General features: G+C 40.9%; 1 protein-coding gene across 4 annotated transcripts in view; it reads right to left on the bottom strand.

Annotated features, from left to right (window-relative positions):
- FARP1 (FERM, ARH/RhoGEF and pleckstrin domain protein 1) overlaps positions 1-20,414 on the bottom strand; it is a 200,400-nt gene that overhangs the window by 26,671 nt on the left and 153,315 nt on the right. For 3 of the 4 annotated variants that reach the window (XM_014873374.2, XM_014873376.2, XM_088159837.1), the window contains exons 13-16: positions 19,270-19,507; positions 4,887-5,077; positions 3,332-3,421; positions 1,034-1,167 (exon numbers count right to left, since the gene is read on the bottom strand). In XM_014873374.2, coding sequence (XP_014728860.2) covers positions 1,034-1,167; positions 3,332-3,421; positions 4,887-5,077; positions 19,270-19,507 — 653 coding nt within the window. The remainder of the gene's footprint in view (positions 1-1,033; positions 1,168-3,331; positions 3,422-4,886; positions 5,078-19,269; positions 19,508-20,414) is intronic. The other variant, XM_014873375.2, reaches the window with a different exon arrangement.

The following is a 20,414-nucleotide window of genomic DNA, read 5'->3' as shown; positions in this document are numbered from 1 at the left end:
CAACTAAAGTCTTGGGTGAGGATATCAGTTCTAAGAGGCAGTACCACATTCCCCTCTTCCCAGAAAACACCTGCTAATTTTGCAACTGTGCAGGGTGGGTTTGGACAGCAGTAATCTGCAAAGTGCTGTGCCCTCGTTCAGTGATCTCAATACATCACAAGAGTTGACTCACACACTCTGAAACTGTTTTGCTTTTGTTTTGATTCATTAGTTAAAGAGGCACCCATCTTAATTAAACTGATTAACACTCATTAAGTCTGCCTGCTCTGTTTTCACGTGATTTTCATTGTCACTTTTCTAACTGAGAAGGAAAAGCTCAGCTCCCAGAACCAAAGATAATTTACAAAAAATACCTACATAGAGCAAGACAATTTAGTCCAGGCAGGTCTAATCAGAGCAAGGAGAAGGCTTCTGCTTATGCTGCTGCCTCTGCTAAGATTTCAGTGGTCAAATAAATTAAGACCCTTGCAAGAAAAGAATTATTCACTTCATTGCTATTTTGTAAAAATGCTATGTTTTACTGTCACTATTATATTAAGAATAGATAATTTTCAAGCCCAGTGTTCTCTTCCAACACTGTCAATTTGTAGAGTGCACTGTAGACCCTGTGAGTGTCACAGCTGTGATGCTGCAGAATGAGAAGTTGGTCTGTGAAATCCTCACAGCCTGTACCTATTTTGACAGAAACAGAACCTGGTCCTTCGCCTCTCCCTCTTTATTACTGATAAGCCTTGCTTGCAGCATGTTCTTCAAAAGAGCTGCCATGTAGAAACACTGACATTTGGCAAGAGAAAGCTTCATCCAGAATCATGATCTCATTTGCATATGTCTGTAACTGAGATATCTGAACAACAGAGTCTGTCAAGTAAACATGAACAAAGCACGAGTCAATAAACTCTGCCTATTAATAACCAACATCTGTGACTTTCATAAATTAAGCAATACAGTAGATCACAAGGAGTTAGCAAAAAGGGAAGGCAAAAATGCTAAACTGAGTGAGATAATACATATAAATAACAATCAACAGTCTTACCACAGAGCAAGTCTCTGCTCAATTTCCTTGAGAAAACCAGTGTGAAATTTGTGCAAAGGTTCGAAGTTGGAGAAAATTAGATTTTTCAGTGTTTCAGGCATGCAATCCTCTTTACTCACTGCACTTTGAAACCACTACAAAGGAAAAAAGAAGCAAAATTATCAGTAGGTAAAATGCAGAAGGTATGATCATCTTCTGTCTTTATGTACCTAACTCAAATACTCCTAACAGCATGGATCTTATTTAGCTGGCATTAGGAATACAACCCAGACTATCCCTGACACTCCTGCATGCTGAATTGGTCCTCTTATCTGAGATCAGACCCTGCACAGTTGAAAAAGGAACTCCTTTCCTCTTTGCCATCACTGATCAAATCTTGAAAATTCCTTTCAAACGCGAATTGGTTAGTCAACACAAACTGAATTTGCAAATTCTGGAAGTGCAAGAGAAAGAGCATTACAACAATTGTAAACAACTCAGTAAATGCAAAAAAAATAAGCTATGCATTTTCTTTTTGCTGAATTCCACTTGAAATGCCTTTGGCAGGAGTTGGTTCAGTAAGCATCCACGCCCATGTTGCTGTGTGCACACAGAGGACATCACTGTGCAAAGTGAACAAGTGGAAAACTGCTATCACAGAACAGCAGCAGCAGTGCCAGGCACTGTAAAGGCTGAAACAGGCTCAGTCTTGCTCCATGTTGTCTTTTCTTTACCCTAACAGACTATGGGTGACATAAAACCATAGGACTAGGCAGCTTGCCAAGGTAGTAATGCCTATTATCTCCAACATGGTAAAACTGCTCACTCTTTACTGCCCTAAGGGGTTCCAGCTATCTGTGGTTGATTTCCAGCAGTGCCTAGAAGGCTGTTGGAACCATAGAAGACTGTTAGAGCAGTCTTGCTTGACACTGCATCAGCTGGAGCTGAGCCAGACCTGCAATACAAAGAGATCCCTCCCAAGCTTCCCTCTCCCCTGTTTTATCTCAGCACCAAGCCGAGTGAAGTTGAAGCTCATCTACCAAGTCTCAAAATTCATGCACAGCAGTTGTTTCTTTTCCAACTATGTTGGCTACTTGTTCACTTTCAGTGGCCTCCTGGGCCAGTCATTTGTGGAGCACAGCTGATACAACTGTATGCTGATACAACTGAGGCCCATCCCTCTTGGTGATCCAGCAAATTCAAATTTGCCTACCACAAGAATGAAGGATGGAGTGGGAAATGAGCTTTAGCTCTGAAGAGCTAAATCTTTTTGTTTCTGCAGCCACTGGGTAAAATATTAGATGAAAACAGTGTATCTGCTGTTGACACTGCAGCAATGACTGCAGAACTGTCCCACAGAACCTGCACAGAATCTTCTCTCAGCAGGCTGGCTCCCAGAAAGCAAGGGCAAGTAGCAGTGGGGCCACAGCTACCCTGCTGCTGTAAAAACCATGCTATATTGGCTCTGAATAATCTGGGGTCTGATCAGCTGCATTTGTCACGTGGGATCCTGGAACACACTCTGAGAAGAAGCTGAGGAGAAAGTGTGTTCCTGGTTCCCAACTGCTCCCAACACTGTCCCCTGAAGCATGCCCTCCTTACCACAACACCCAAAACAGGAATGGGCAATGCATCTCCTGGGTGATTTAAGAGCTAAGAGGTCTGGAACTGGACAAAATGCCATGAAGATGTTTGGATTCAGTGTCATTTCACAGAAAAATTATTATTTCAGACCAGATCCTGCACACATGGTTCTTGGAAGTGAAACAAAACTGTTGCTGTGTGTGCAAAGATGGCAGCTGTTTGCCTTGGTGATTTTAACAATCACATTCTGATCAGATGCTACAGATGAATGACTCATTTAACACACAGTTCACTTTCCGAAAAATCAGAATCATTCAACTAGGTACTCCACAATATTTCATGTTAAATGGAGAGCGTTTAATACAGTAGAAAACATTTTTATGTTCCCCTAAGGAGCTACTTCAGTTTTAAGAGAAGTCATTGAAAACCCACAGGCATTTTTAGTAATTATAACCACAAAGCATGAGAGCAAGAAAGTATAACTGAAGTGTGTCCCAAGTTCCTCAACCTGCTACAGTTCCTCAGTGCATGTACCTAACCACAGAGCAAACCTCTACTCTCTGATCCTTGTGTTATTTCCTCCCTGGAGGAGAATTCCTGCACACAGCAAAGAATATCTGCAGTACAGAACACAAAGGCAGCACGGAGCAGCTAGGATGTGAAATGGAGCAGATGAAATACCACCAGTGACTTGGAGCTCCAGGTGTTCTGTGAGCGAGGCTCAGGCAAACATACCGATGTGATGACTTCCAGGTCCTTCAGGTACGTTCTCTCCGTAGTCGCCACTTCCTTAGCAATGAAGTAAGCTTTCTCAGTTGGGAACCTCTGCAAATTGCAAGCACATTAGGTTTTCCCCTGCTTTTATGGAGAAAGAAATCGTAGATAATAAATCACAAAGAGAGTTACAAATCAGTGACCCTTGCTTGTGGTTATGCTGTGACTCATGCTTGAATGTTCCTAAGCCCTGAAGCCCTAAAAACAACCCTTCCTTGCAAACACAAGAGAACATGAACTTTCTATGGGTTTTTGAAAGACTTCTTTTTCAGCCAAGATGATTTCTACTGCTTTGGGGCGCTGATGTTCCTTTCAGTTTATTTCTGGAGCAGGAGATATTGTGAAGTTCGTGAAGAAATTCTTTGTAGGCTAAATGACCATTTGAATCAAGTGTCAAATTTTACAAAAATGACAGAAAATTTGTGTCTGATTATTTTAAGTTGCATCATCAAGATGGTAATCCACAGGAAAAATGCTTCCAAAAAAAATTCAAACCTGTAAGATTTTTTTGGCTGGACAACCTAACAGTGGGAGAGGGGAAGGATTTTAGATTAGGCTACAGATTTAAAATTTCTTAATTCTGAAGAGCCAAAGGAAACCAGCTGATCTTCCTCTGTGTTGCTCAGAAAGCAAAAGTTAAGAAAAAATCATCCAGAGATATTTTTTCTTTGTTTCCTCCCTGAAGACAAATGATGCAGTGGAAACACTGTGAATGCCCTGCAAAGGGAGTCTGTGTGGGCATTTCCCAGTCAGAATGCACCCCCATAGGAACCATCACCAGCTGGTGTGCACAGTCACTGGCTGCTCTACCTTGGGCTGGCACAAAGAGTCCTGACTTCATTAACTGATTCTCAGATTTTCTTCTTCTCAAATTTCTTTCACACATCTTGCTATCTATGCACATTGGGAAAAGAGATCTTCCTTACACAAACTCCCACTTTCCAGCAAAGCCATCAGTTTATTTCTCCCTCCAGAGATGCTCCAAGCTGAGGAGATAAAAATGGCCACAGAAGGACAAAAGGAAGCCCATCTCACCCAGCAGCAGAGGAAGGATGAGCCAGCAGGCACCCAGAACACCCTGGCTCAGACAAACACTTTATCTTCAGAAAGCAGTTTTGGATGTGATACTCCCTTTTGCTTTTGCTGCGATGATGGCCCTGAGCCAAACACTCCCAGCTGAATGCTGCAGGCTGTGGCTCCAAGAGAGCATTTTCTACTCCCACAGCCAGATGCTCCCAGTGGTGCTCCCAGCAGAGACAGACTGGAGAGCTTGCGTTGGATACTCCCACAACAGGCTCAACACTGTTCCTTTTCTTTCTGCCACCTGGAAATTTCCTCTCCAGTAAGACAATGAAGCTGACTGTTTTGTTACAACAGAACTCCACTCCTTAAAAGTAAGTTAGAGTTATAGAAGACCCCATCCAAACAAGCTCCTGAGGCTGCAACCAAGAGGAACGACCCAGATTTATCACAATACATCAGAGAGGAGAGACAAGGCCAACTTCATTTGCCTTACCTTTTTTTTGACCTCTTCCTCATCATCAGCCCTGACGCATGACGGGTCATTCAGCAAAGGGCTGACCAAGGGAGATGACTGCTTGGCATCAGGGCTCAAGTTTGGAGATAAAGTCATATTTGCCACTGAGGGTCCTCCTTGGGAATTGATGGAAAGCTCTGAAAGGTGAGGGCTGCCAGTCAGAGAACCTGCTAAGAAAAATGATAAAAGAGAAATCAATTAGGACAAGCTTTTTCAAGAAAATACCACAAGGATTTACAATTTTAAATTGCAGCATGTGAAGTTATGCTACAAGACACAGTCACCAGGGTCCTCAAACTAGCCCAAATGGCCTTGAAGGCAGATGAACTGCATCCATTTGCTTTCACCATGGGACTGGTTAAGTGTCTTTTAGCTGATAAAACTGGCTGAAATGACTATCTCTGTAGGGAAGGGATCAAAGCACAGATGACTGAGCTGCAGCTCTTTACCATGAGAGAGGTAAGGCACTAGAACAGCTTGCTCAGGGAAGCTGTGGCTGTCCCATCCCTGGCAGTGCTCAAGGCCAGGCTGGATGGAGCTCTGGAAAACCTGGTCTAGTGAAAGTTGTTCCTGCCCATGGCAGGGGGGTTGGAGCTAGGTGGTCTTTAAGGTTCCTTCCAACCCAGGCCATTCTATGATTCTAAACATCAACTTAATATAAATAATTTCATCATTGTAATCCACTCTATAGAAGAGAATAAATACAACAGTACAGGAATAGTTCCAGGAGTGCCATTCTTTCCAGCAAAGTAGAACTTCAAACACTCATATCAGTACTTCACAGGGAACTACAGGACACAAGTTAGTACAAATTTATCTAGTTGAAGTCTAGAGAAAAAGGATGACTTTCTACAGAAGTGTTGCTGCTAAGATCAGTCAGATCTAATGTGAAGGGAGAAAACTACTAGTTCCCCAGTTTCTACACACAACACGAGTATGTATATTATACCTTGTAAGTCTTTCCATGCTCCTCTGATTGTTTGGGATGGAAATGCTAGCATTACATTTACATAAGAAAAGCAATACTTTTAATGCACAAAGCATGACAATTTCAGATTTTCACAGATAAAAAGTCCCATTTCATTTTGTATTAAAAATATTAAAGAATTAGACAATTAATTACACTTCCGTGGATTCATATACACTAGATTAAATTACTGAAATTAGCATTTTGTCTTCTGGGAGGCAGCCAGATTAATGACTGCACAGAAAGAAAGTTTGCCAAAAATGCCCGGTTTTCTCCCGGTTATCCCCTCCTCCATACATCTGAAAATCTAACCTGTTTTAGAAGAAGAATCTGTCATGTGGAAGAACATTTACAGTCTGTGCCATTTTGGCACCATACATTAAAATCCAACAAAAAATGTGACAAGCTCTTGACTACCATAGCTAACAGGCAGTCTAAGATTAAATGTAAAACATACATTGCTGTATATAATTAGGGTCAAATACAATTTACTATCATGTGATTATGTCCTCCCTAAATTATGATAGGTAAATGTTCCTGTTGCTAAAAAACACAGCTGAGATACTCCAGTAAATAGAATATAAAATAAATATAATTAGGCCAGTAGTAAAACCTATTTATTTTCTGGAAGAACTCAAGATTTATTGCTAGAACATGAATGTTTTCCAGTTCCAAACCAGTTCACGTTTATAAATCATTCCTTTGAAAAGAGAAGGAAAAACAGCACAGTTATCAGTTTACGTAATCATGACAGTTATGTAGCCTATTATAAATCAAAGTCAAAGCAGTATTTGTCTGGAATAAAGGTCTGTATTATTACAGCTAGCAAGAAAGGATTTACCAACAGTTTCACACTAAATCAATGTTCAGTGAAATTTGAGAAAATGCCACAGCTTGTTACACAAATGTCAATTTTATTGACACTAGCACACAACTGTACACAGTATTTTCCAAAGAAATGGAATTCATCATTGAGAAATAGTGAAACAGATTAATAGCAAGGTTGTAAGGTTAAAAGTACTTAACTACATTACAAAAGACATAAGAAAAGTGATATCACCTCAAACGTGGAAACAAAGAAATTCTGGCACTATGCCTGTCATACGACAGCGAATAAATGATTTGCACCTCTGTGAGAAGTTCACAGCATTGTAGTCTAGAAGTTAAATAGCACCTATCTGTGATAGATAGATATAGATATATTGACATATCTACCTACCTACCTATAATCCTAGATCTAAGTTCTGATGTACTGTAACTTTTATCAGTACAACTCAATTATTTCAAACTACAAATTACCAAAAGGACAACAAATTAGAAAGACACCCTATCTTACAGTTGGAAGACATTAACCTGGGAAAAGTGTTATGGGAAGTATCACAAAAAATGTGCCTGGTGGCTCACAGCACTGCTTACACACCCAACTGATAAAAGACTTTGCATGTCAATGCATCACTGACATTCTCAAAGTTATTTTGCAGCAAGCTGAAATGCTGCATCCTCACTTTTGGTATCAATGTGGGCATGAGCTGTGACCAAACCCAACCACCACCATCACCTCCAAGTAAGAGCTCATGCAGACCCCACCTGCCAATACACTGAACAAGTGAAAATTGAAACTAGTTATAAGAAAATGGCTGTATTACAAAATGGCCTCAAAATGTTCTTACATTAGTACATTCTGGGGTCTAATTACAACCAACACAACCATAGATTTCAACACAATGGTTGTTGCTCTGGGAAATGTGGGAAACAAGTTCGTTTTGGTGTGAAAAAAGTCAGTAAGCCATGAAGAAATGAAAATGGAGGTTCTTCCCTCCCCCATCACCAATCACTCAGGGCACGTGTCATGCTGATGGGTCACGGCAGTGCTGCAAAGCAACTTTCTCTTTTTCACAGAGGTGAGGAATAAATAACCTGAATTAACAAAGTGTTTCATCTGATCTCTTGCCACAGAAGAGTATATTCATACAGGCTCTACTCATCAACTACATACTGCAGAATATAAACAGAAGCAGAAGGGAGAAGACTGGTCCTATTTACAGGGTACTGAAATACCCTACAATTCACCCTAAACGATTCATGGATTGATAGGCAATTATTAGCATGTCATTTACCAGACAGCACACTGGAGGCCTAAATGGTTTGCAGCTAGTAACATGGAATTGTCTTTGCTCATACTTCAAGTGAATTTTATTTAGATTCAGAATTGGGCCATCCTTCAAATTTAATGGCGTCAGCTGTATACATACAAACCAAGAGAAAATAAAAAAGAATGTTTATCTCAGGATTATTAAAGTATATACTAAAATTACATCCTTGGAGGAGCGGGTAGGAATTATTATGCATGTGCTCCTATTATTTTCTAAGCATTTTATTATTTTCTAAGAAGAGAAACCAACACTGGTTGATGACAGTGGCAAATAATGAGAATGCATTTTACCATGGCATGTCAAATTGGCCCATCAATGCCAAAATACCTGGAGTGGTTCTTAGTTTCACTGAGCCAGTCTACTCTCCTGACACCAGAGAAAAGTGCTGCACTAGGGAAGGTGACAAAAGAAGCAAAACTTAATTGAAATCTAACTTGGGGGGGAGGGGGAATCTATGAAATGACAATGGCATTTTACATGGCCACAGGACATAGAAGTATGGGTTATCTTCCTAGCTTTACACGTGTCTCAAATCGCTCCCCACCAACACACTATTCCATGTGCTACACAAAAAGAAGCCAGCAGCTAGAATCAAATACTTAATAGCTATACCTTTTTCAAAATACACATCAGTTGCTGGTGGTAGGAAGGCACAGAGTGCTGGCAGGCTGTGGTCGCCCTGCCACAGAAGGACAGGCTGGGCTCTGCCCTCGGCCACCAGATGTGATCCATCCCACTCATTTACCTGTGTTACTCTTGGCTCCTGTCACATACAGCTGTGAACCCCCAGGGGCTGAGGGCAGTGCCTATGGGGTGCTGGGCTGAGGGACACTGCTTTAAACATGGCTCACATCAAAGGAAAAACAGTTAAAATCAGTACTTCCCATATGATGAAGTCTCTCCCAGAGGTCAATTCACATCATAGGTGACCTGAACTGCCTGCTGCCTCTTTGTTGACTACATAGGCAATGTAGTCAAGTCCCCAGTTAGTAACTAACCTAATACAGAGGAGGAGCTCCCCTCTTTGTGAGGGAGACAAATGACAGTGTATGCTGAAGATACTCCTCCTCCATTCCTTTTCTCCTGAAACTGCAGAATAACAAACTCAGGCCATTTAGTGTTCTGCATCTGCTTCAAAATGAACAGTTCCCATTCATACACACTGTTTTTTAACAGAGAGGAAGAGTACAGCAGTGTTAAGATGCCCATAGCAATGTGTGGAATACCAAGAAGTGAAAATGACTCAATTACAGAAACTGAGAGAAAACATCAACCATTATAAAAAGTGACTAAAATTCTGCTGGAAAACTTCATGTACCACTTAAGATCTCATCAAGTCAACTCTTAAGAGCTTTATTATTCTCAAGGTTGTTATTATTATTACTAGAAATTAAAAACATCTTAAGAGGCAGAAAAGCACCTTTCTCAATACCTGGAATGTTGCAGGGCTTATTCTCTCTTACTCCTACTCCACAGCCTGCTCTGCAGTCAGGGGAGGCTTGTGACATCCATATCCCAGTTACTCAACTTTAATGTCAGACCAGTGTTTTCTAAACTCCAGTCTGTCCTATGAAACCCAAGTTGTTTCCCCTTTCTTCTTGGCAGTACTGAGCATATCACGTATGAAGGCTCTTTAATAAGAAAGTCTCTGACAGAGCTGCCACTGCAGCTGTGTGGCCACACAGTCTAGCTTAATTTTCCATTTTCACAGTGGTTGCATAGCTCTAACGTGTATCTAAACGTTTTGGTCAGAGAAGATGCATAGTACAAAATGCCATGGGGGAGAGATAGCACCAGATGAAGCAGCAGGAGTTTCCATATGCACTTCACCAGTCACTAAAGTACCTTAGATTGAAGAAGAGTTTAATAATGCTGTCCATCCCTTCTCTCCCCAGCTGTGAACCAGGCACAGTCATGCTGCTGAAGAGTTATGGGATGGACACACTGCTCTGTTCTCCCTCAGTGTAAGAAAAAAAAAGTCCCACAAAAGCTTGAGGGGAACCAGTTCATGAAGCTGCAATTCTCTTCCCCATTACATGAATTTCAAGCTGGAGCAGTGGCTACAGTTGGTTAGTTTGAAAAGTAGTTACACAACAGCCATAAATTCATGTACATCCCTGAATGCAGTACCAAGGATTTTGAGGAGGAACAGGAATTAAAAACAAACTTGTGAAGAAATCCAGTGTTACACATGACCACTAACTCTGCCTGGATTGAAGAGGAACTTGACAGGAAGAAAGGTTCACTTTGATTTCACAGCTTCAAAATGCACACCTGTGGCAGTGAGCAGAATTTGGGAAAATGGTGCACCTTCTCAATGAACCAATTTCCTCATATTTAGGACAAAGCATCAGCCAGCAATTGGACAGAACAATTAAACCAGTGACAGTTTTACAGCAAAATACCAGTTAGAATGAGTAAAAGCCTTCAGGTACAGGTGAAACTAAAAATAATAATAAAAAAATTAATTCCATGCATACACAGTTAAATGGCTTGACATGCTTATAGTCTCATCAAGCTTGGTGTTGGTTTAGTAGCCAGCAACCTCTCCAGCTGGTAAAGGTCCATGCTTTATTGGTGTACTGCAGTATTAGACAGCGGTGAGTGTGAAATCAGACAGTAACTGCTGTTGGCCTACATCAGGGTCTACTCACATCTTAAGAACAAAGAGTGAGCATTGCAGTCTGGGGAGAATGCAAGGTCACTGGGCATGAGTCCTTTGTCTAGCCTTGATCTCTCCAGACAGAAATAGAGCAACCTATAGAAGGTTTTCCTGTTGTACCCAGGGTTAGGGTTAGTTTGCCTTTGTTTGCCTTTAAACCAACATGACACAGTGCCACAACAGAACTGAAAGCCTTCAGCCCCCATGTAAGCTTATGCCACAGATACTGTCCATTCCAACAAGACACCTCCCCAGGACTGCAGTGATCCTGCTCACGAGCCAGGGCAGACGGCCCCGATTGCTGGTGCAGCCTTCATTAGGAAATGAAGGGCAATCTGACTGTGCTCAATGGAGCCCAAACGCCCTGGAAAAGAAACCTGCTCCCCTTGCTTCCCTCTGCTCTTCTCCTGAGAGTCACATCCTGGCGAGGGTTTGCATTAACTCCGAGGCAAGGAGGGCTCCGTGAGGCAGGATCACTGTAAGAGGGGGAATTAGGTACTCCCAATACAAAATAGGCATTTCTGCAGTAAAAGGACATTGAGACAGTGCTCTAAACAATGCAAGGAACAGAAGATATACCATGCTTTGAGGATAGACAGAACATTGAAAAGGCTTTTTCTCCCAGAGAGGTACATGCTGACAAAACAGTGCATACAATGAAACAAAAAATGTTTCTCTTTAAAAGGTATTAAACAAATGACAAAAATGAGAATGAAGTCCCCAGCACTGCCAATTTTAAAAATTAATTTTTACTATTGAGATTTATTTTAGAAAAATTTATGCATGTGCACACAGAAATCAGGAAAGGGTTGGGTAAGTGAAACACTGCCAAGCTTATGCACTTTTGTTAGTGGGCCCAGGTGATTTTTTTAGCAGGAAAAGGGAAATATAAGAATTCAGCTAATCAAATATTTTTAAGTGCCTCATAGAAAAGCAACAGGCATGAGCTCTAACATTCTCTGAGCTAAGCAGAAAGAACTACCTCTGATCTTGCTGAAAATCATCAAAGGCAAAAGCCTATTCTCCTTCTCAAAACAAGATTTGCAGCATTTTAAAGAAAGCATCTAATCTAATTTTAACAAGCTTGAAAGCTCTTGCATCAGAAAGCATTCATTTTCCTTCAACCTTCCATGCTCAGTCAGTGACAGCTGTATCATTACTGCCTTTAGACTTGATTTTTATCAGTGTGAACTGTAGATTTTTATGGTTCTCAGGGGCCAAAACTTTACCAAAACAAAAAATCACCAACGAAAATTACATCTTAAAATGCTAACCATTATTGAGCAAACTATTTACCATTATGTCATGCAAATTTATGATCCTAAGGTCCTTACTCCCTTTACTGTAATAACACCACCATTATTTACACACATACTTGTGAAGAACACGCCTGTGAATACATAGCTCAGCCAGGCACACAGGCTTTCCAGATCTCATAACATTTAAAAGAAAGTGCTCACTGCTTTTAATAACAAACAACATAAACCAAGCTTATACTACACGCTCTTTATAGAACACAGAATTAGAACAAAAGACAAAACACTCTGTAAAAGTGCTACATGTCACTCAAACTAGAATTTTTGATCATATGATGCCTTTGATTTTTAAGTAGAAATTTTGTATTTAAAAGTATCAATGGCACCACACAGCCTAACCATAGGGAGGAACACAGAAGACACCTTTGCTCGGGATGCACATGTTGCACAACAATTATTTCCCTTACAAATATGTAACTTAAGATATGTGCCCTTGTCTAGGCATACTTCAGTAACTATAGAAACTACTGAAAGAGAAGAGGAAAGATTTTGCTAAGGTCAGTTTCCTAGGATTTAAATTTCCTTCCTTTCTAGAACCTGACAGAACTGGCAAAAACTTTTCCTAACATAGCTTGACTGCAACCAGAGTCCGCTGCTGCTCACATCTGAGGGAAGTTGCACACCAGTCTGAGCCTTGGGTCCGCACAATGTCAGCACTGTGCATGTCCCACTTACCATCAGAAGACCCACAACCACCGCCAAAAGTAGGAGACACCAACAAGCAGCTGGATTTCTGAGACAAGGACTAGTCTCCTACCACTTCTGTCTGCAAACAGACAACCAAAGCAGCTAATAAAAGAAAGGCCTACATATTAAAAACTGTTCCAGAAGATTCAATTTCCCTCATACATTTAGGGTTTCTCTTATTTTTTATGGAGAAGAGGATTGATTCCCTAATTGAAGAGGAAAGATATGAGCTAAAGTATAGAGAAGCTGCCTTAAGAAACTACACCATTTAGAGAGAGAGAGATCAGCTTTATTGGAAGACTAAAAGGGATTTTGGCTTGCTTCACCTTATTACCTACTTGAACAGAGAACCTCTTTCCTTCCCATTCACTGCTCTTTCCAGCTGGTGACAACCATGCTGCTGAATGACAGGGATTCTCCAGTGATCTGCATTTCTGTGCACAAGGCTGTGACACCCAACTTCCTCAAACATGCGTGGAAGTCAGGAAAAACTTGGATTGGTAATTTGTTTTTCATCATTAGAAGTTAAATTGCAGCAATTAAAATCTCATTCTAAAGTCACCTCTGACAGCAGTCCAATGGCTCATTAAGATAAATGAGATTAGTTAAACAAACACAGAATTTGACAGAATTTATAGGTCAGGCATCCTTTTTTTCTGTTAAAGAACTGTTCTAGAAATAGCCACAGTTCATGATAATTGCATGTACTGCAATTCAAAAAACTGCAGATCTGAATCACTGGTTTTACCAGTGAAAATTCAAAATCGGGTCTGCTTCACCAGTTTAAATGATCAACATAATTCTAGCTCTCTGAGTACCCTACAAAACTACTGGGACTTTAAACTGTCAGAAAAATAGTGAAAAGAACATTATGCCAAAGGGAACTGCAAATAAATAGGGCTAGGTAGTTTTTGTGTGCTTAAGATGTTTTCTACTCATCTCTTTTCCTTGTCTTCCTGGAACTCTCCAGAAGGAACTTCTAGGGATTACAGAGACTCTATGTTTGTGTGTTTATGATGGGTCTGAAGAGGACAGATTTTACAACATCTCTGCTTTTTACTGAAGAAAAAGAGGGCCTATAAACAGCTTTTAGATCTGTCTCACCCATTTTCTAATTGACTTTCTCTGGTCACCACCAAGTACTTGCATGTACAGATAGAGAGGTCAGGACAGGAACTTCTGGCATGAATGCTCTCACTTCAGAATGAACAGAGCTGCTTCAACTAATAGAAGCCTCACTGGGAACAAAAACCTGTCCTACAAATATCCAGGGGAGAAAATAAAGGTCCTGAAGCAGTCTGGTCTAGTAATACTAGCCCCATTTAGTGAACTAATTCACAAACCATTGTTTTTCCACTCTTTACTGGGTTCTACTGATTACATTCAACATTACCAATGCTGCTCTGTGGAGAAAACTCTTTCTAGTTTTGCATGCCCTTTAATCTCGAAGAAAACTAACAGATTGATATGATTTTTCAAACTATTGACATGCAATTCTTTCATTATGCTCATCTGCCTATAACTCAGCTCTGTATAGCTCACATAAAGCAAATGCGAATACAGCAAACCTAAAAACTTTCAGTCATACGTTCACATTTTTCACCTATGGGAATTTCTCTTCCAGTTTGATATAATCTGTATTTAGCACGCACTGCAATGGTTACTGGGATGGTGCCTGTGAGGCAGGCTATGAGCCATGGGTGAAATGGCAGCACTTGGTGGAAATCATCTTCAGAGAACACTCTTCTCTGTCATGCACAAGGAATATGTTTGCTAGGGGATATGGACTTAAACTGAAAACAGTGCACTCTAGGCCATTGAGACATCAATCATTCAAAGCTCCACACCTGGAATATCCTATGTAATTCTCGGCTCCTACAACAACTTGCCACTCTCCATCTTTCCTGCATCTGTTTATTGACAAATTTAATATCCTGGGTCACTGAGGAAAACTAGGTTCTAGGAAAGGCTGCCATGAAAAAAAATATTCCAGAAGACCCCAAGAGGACATCACAAGTTTGAACTGCTGCTGAGTAGGAGAAAACTTAAAATTGTCTGACATTACCTTTCTACTGCCATTGCAGAGGATGGCTGAATGTGGTCAAGTAGTTGAAATAGCAAAGAATGAATCAGAGGGCCTTTTATCCAGAGATTACCCAGACCTGCCTGATATTATGGACAAACCCCTAACTGCTCTTGCAACTTGTCTCTGTATTTACCCAACTACACGGACACAGCTGATTCATCAACCCAACAAGAGGCTTCTTCCACATCCTCTGGAAAGACAGGAGATGAGTGACTCAGGACTACACAGTTCAGACAGGACACAGCTGCTCAGTCTTGCTGGGATTCAGCTGCCTCATTTGTACCAACTGCCTAAGGACATCTGAGCACTTGATGAGTATGGGACTGAAAGTTCATTATTCCCAATAAAAATTTTGAAACAGTGAATCAAAAGTAGCATCAGCCACATTCCACAATCTACTGGAATTGGTGGGAGAATCTGTTTGTTACCTTGTCTGTAACTACCTGCTATACTTGAGATAAAGGTATGCTTAGATCACTGCTGTCATCCAGTGTATTCATATTAATAAATGTTTGCAACAGTGAACTAGAACTGACAAGGTCCTCTTACCATGAGCACTTGGTGAGCCAAGAGAAGAACTCCTCCATCTCATCTCATTTGCAGTCTTGCCCTAAAGGTTTCTGTTCTTTTCTGCAAGGTCCTTTTGATTGTCCCACAGAAAAAAATTCCCAGATGAATTCTAAGGGGCCTGATCCTGTTTGAAAATGTTTTAAACTCTTTTTCACTTTGCCATTCTTGGCAAGGGCTCAGACATGAACCACATGTCTGGTGGAGGAATTTGGCCCACAGACTGCTTTAATTACAACCCTGTCTGCTGATATTAAACGGAGCTTCACTGGCATTAGAATGCTGCAGGAGTAATTAATCCTAAATGAAATTATTTCCTATGCAATTTGTAAACTTCATTTCTTTTAACTGGAAGAATTCCATGTGTTAAAACAAAAACTACTTAAACATTCAAAGCTGAAAAAATGCCAGAAGACAGAATACTCCTCATATTGCATTTTTGAGGATAATATTGAAGTGGGAAAAGTTGTTGAGATACTTTATTAGCAACTAGGCTAAATCCAGCTACCCAGTGGGTCTGTTCTTAAAAAGTTATGAATTCAATATCTTTGTAGGCATATGAGAGAAGAATCAGGCCTGGAAACAGTATCTAAAAGGATGCAAAATAGCAAACACTACTTACAAAATTTTATATTCACATAAGTCCAAAGAACGTGAAATCTATTCACTTTTTTAAAGTAGAAATGACTGCAAATCCTTTTGTTAAAAATCCGTTTCTAGAACTCTAATTTTACTGGCTAATGAGCCAATTAATTCATCTGTCCAAATTGCTATTACTTTATTTTATACCTATTGGTACTTCTGCTGCACAGGCAATAAAAATAAATCAGAAGGAGAGTCATGCACCCACTTCCCCATGCTCACACTATCTGCTGATGTGAGCTTCAACTACTTGTGTAAGTATATTTCATCTTATATATTGTGAACTTCAAGGCAATTATTTTACAGCTATTCTAAATCCAAAACACAAACCATCCTCTTTTAGAATCATATACAAGGAAGCTGTTCCCTAATTATCAATCTCACCGTTTGTAGATTCATGCTTTTAACTACAGGAATAAATGAGAGTATTCACTGTCCTCAAAATATCAGTATCTACAGAGATGATTTAAATCATTCCTGTTCAAGAATGAGGTATCTAATCTCTAAGAAAACCAACACACTAAAGGAGATGAGAGACTTAATACTTATATTTACACAAAGACATTTTACTTTCAAAACAGTAAAGTATATAACAACACATGCCTAACTTCTGTAGGTATACTTTTAAATATCCTTCACTCATATTAAACTCTGTTAAAGTGTGCATAGATCAAGGCATTAGAAAAATTAAAAAGACTTCTTATTTTATAATTTTTGTAACAAGAATCTTGAAAATTTTATATTGTCTAAATTTACAAAGTCCTGTCACTTTTTCATCAGTACTTATGTGAATGGATTAATCATTGCTGCATGCATGAACTGCATGATGTGGATCACTGGAAGTGACCTGCAGTTCAGTCAATGCTGTTTTTCATCAGTTAAAATTCTGGGATTTATTTTCATTCTTCTAGAAGAAAAATATATAAAAGTTAAAAATAAGGCCAATTACAAAGAGCACATCTTGTCTCCCAGCTCTAGTAACTGTAGGACACTTTCCATACAGAGGACCTTTCATCTGGATTTTCTTACTTAACTTGGAGAAAACTAACACCAGATTTTATTAGGATACCTTAATTCTCAATACTTTTAGCCTGTGAAAAGGAAGTATACACAGAATTAGTCTCTTTGTCCTTCTGCCCATATCCACTCTATGGATAGAACAGAAGACAATCACCCTGGACAATCAGTTACTCCTATCATTCTCTTGTCAGGGGGATGAAAAATTTCTGAGGTGGCACTACTAAAAAACTAGCCTATGACAGAGTAATTGGATCCTGCACAGATGAAGATTTTTTTGTGATCAAAGCAAAAAATAAAATAACCACCAACTCCAAACCACCCAACACAGAACTTTGATGTCTCTATAAAAATTTCACTGAAAGTATAATTAAAAATTTTCTTGCAATATATCTCTATATTAAACTGATAAAGGATAGAAAGGATTGCCTTGCAAGTAATACTCATACCACTCTTCATTAGAGCTGTTTCGATCAAAGTTTTTTTCACTTTAATTGTATCTTTTGTCTTTCATCATCTTTCATTTGCTTGCTTAAGGAAGAGTTTGGAGTTTCAAAATCTCCATCACCAATTCAGCCTGTTGAACCCACTGAAGCAAAAGACAACACTATCGTTTTTCTTGACAATACTGTCATTTTATACATGCCTGATTTGTACCCTCAGTTCATCAGATTATAAAATGAGTTATGAAGAAGAGTAGACCAGACACATTCTTGCTATGAAAAAGTTTTCCAGCATATTTCAAGATTTCAACAAGTCCTGGTCTTGAATATCAAGCTGTCTGCATTTGGCCGCAAGTTTATTTTTTCCTAACTCTGTTGAGGCACTCTAGTAAGTTGCTCTCCTTATATGGGAGAGATAAAGATTGTAACAGACATACAAAAGAGCACAATGCACCTACTTGATTTGATTGCTTGTTATGTCAAAATAACTAGTCAAATATCAAAGCAGCTACAACATACACCTAAAGCAAGACTTCAAACAAAGAAGAGGTGAGTCTTACAGAGGTACCTAAATCAGTGATGATTTTCCTCTAGTCCTGCCTTTCAGAGGAGATGCAAACTGCTAAGCATCACTGAGAATTATTATCGTGTTCTAGCATCCTTTCCCTCTGTACAACAATAATGTCTGAAATAGCCCATGCACTGAAATTATTACCAGCCACTCATCACGAGCCCCAGGAGATGCAACCACTCCAGTGAGCAACCACAGTATCTCCTGGTCTCTTACACACTACTGGTGCCTAGCAGCTGAAGACCTGCACACCATCTTCATCACTGAGGCCAACAGACACATCCTCCTCTACCTCCTCATCAAGCTGAAGGCTTCCAAAGGAGTACTTATTTCTAGGCATGGGAGAGGAGCTCAGCACAACGGGGTTTCCAAACACCAAGGGGTGAGTGAAGGGATTAATGACTTCTGAGTCAGAATCACTAGATTCCGTCCCACTGCTGGTGGAGCCCTCCATCATCTGGATTGCAGCCATGTGATCCATCATGCCACTGGCACGCAGTGACTGCATCACTGGGCTCTGCTTTGACTGTGCCCCAGCTGGCATACCATTGGCCAGCATTTTGCCTTCTGGAGAAGACATCTTAGCCACCCCACCTCCTTTGCAATATCTCTCTGATCTATACTCCTGCCCAGGGGTTGAGGATATCTGGCTTAGGATAAATGGATCTGTAACTGACTTATTGCAGAGATTGTGGGTTTTCTGTGCACGAAGCCGTTGAGAACCTGGAGAGTATCTGCAGTACCCATGGCAGTTAGGGGCATGGCTGTCCTCCTCCCCAGCCCTCGCCCTGCAGTCGTGCCCATTTTCTGAGACATAACCCTGAGAGCCAGTTCTACTCAGGCTCATGTTAGGGCTTGACTCTTTGCTACTGGGAGGCAATGGAGTGGCCAGTGGACTACGGCTCCCCGGCCCTCTAAACATTTCATCAACCAGAGAGCTATGCCTTGGCATCCTGGGGCTTCCCCCAGTGTAGAAGGAGAGATTAGCTGTGTTATCATCAAGGTACTCTTCAGAGAGATACTGGGAAGACTTTAGAGAAGCTGAGGAATCCCTATATCTAGTTCTATTGCGATTTTCATCTCTGTAGTGAATATAGGCACCACTGGTCAAATCACCCTCATAATTGTCATTTGTTTGGGAATATGACCGGGTTATTTGTCCTCTGAGGAGGTCATACTCGCTATCTACATCACTGCAGTCAATGAAAGGAATGGAGGTGCTGCTGCCATGAGCAGCCCTGGAAGCTGGACCTGTGCTTGGCTGCTGTGATTGAGGTCTGTTCTGCTGCATCCTATCCTTAGCAGGCTCCTCTTCTTCCTCCACTGTTGAGACCACTGCTCCATCCACCTTTCTGCCTTCCTTTGGACTTTTCTTCAAGGAAGGGCTCTTGTGCTGTCCAGTGTCTTCTGTTGAAGATTTCAACTCCTTCCCTTGCCGGCAGCTCTGCACTGCTGCAGAATCATTGCTGTCTCCATAGGCTCTAGCACTCTGGAAAGACAATAGAGGGAAGGCAAGGGGGAGACAAAGGGAAAGACAAAAGGGGAGGGAGGGTGGGAGGGGAAAGGTTTGGGAGGGATGGGAGCCAGAGGAAAAAGGCTGCATGTAATTACACACCAGAATTTTGCATCCACAGCAAAATAGGAGTCTCTTGGAAAGAAAAGAGGTAACTCAAGCCTCATAATTAATCAGACTCTAAAAAAAAGAGGTTGAGCACCCTACATTCACTCCCTGGAGCATATCTGCTACTGATTCATAGGCTGGCTTTTCTGCACACATCTGCCCAGCAGCCATGCTCCATCTACCTGAGTTTATCTCAGCAACATTAAACTGCTACAAGTTATTTGAAACGGGCTCCATCTATAACAAAACCCTTGGAAGTTCCTAAATTTGCAGACAGGCGAGAGCCTGTGAATAGCAAAAGGAAGTGATGCATGGAAGGTGAAGATTCAGGTAGCATTCTTAAATGCCTTAACCTAGTAGCTTGCTCCTGACATTTTAAGCTCTACCTAACATAAGGTTAGGTGATCAAGGGCTCACCTGCACAGACACAGATGAGCACAGAGAACACTGGCAAGTGGAGAAACCACAACAACCAAGTCAGGAAAATGAAGCTTCCTGACCTGTCTCCTCTGAAGGCTGTCCCAGGAGAGCCATCATCCCATATGTTTGGTGTGCTTGGGATGCCAGCAACTGGAGAAGCCAGAGCCAAAGAGTGCAAGAGGGTGAGACCACTGGCTCTGTCTGTGCCTGTGGGAGTGCTGTTTTCTATGTTTGTGTCTATACAGTTCATGTACGGTATGTGTGCATTCACACGGGTGCCCACAGTGGATACATGCTCAGCCTTACTACCAGCTGGACCTGGGACCTTGCAGCTGCTGCAGCCTCTCCACTATTG

The sequence above is a fragment of the Sturnus vulgaris genome, chromosome 2 (assembly GCF_052056855.1).
Source record: "Sturnus vulgaris isolate bStuVul1 chromosome 2, bStuVul1.hap1, whole genome shotgun sequence".
Classification (NCBI taxonomy): Eukaryota; Metazoa; Chordata; class Aves; order Passeriformes; family Sturnidae; genus Sturnus; species Sturnus vulgaris.
Note: the sequence above shows the minus strand (reverse complement) of the source record. Positions and strands in the feature narration are given on the sequence as shown.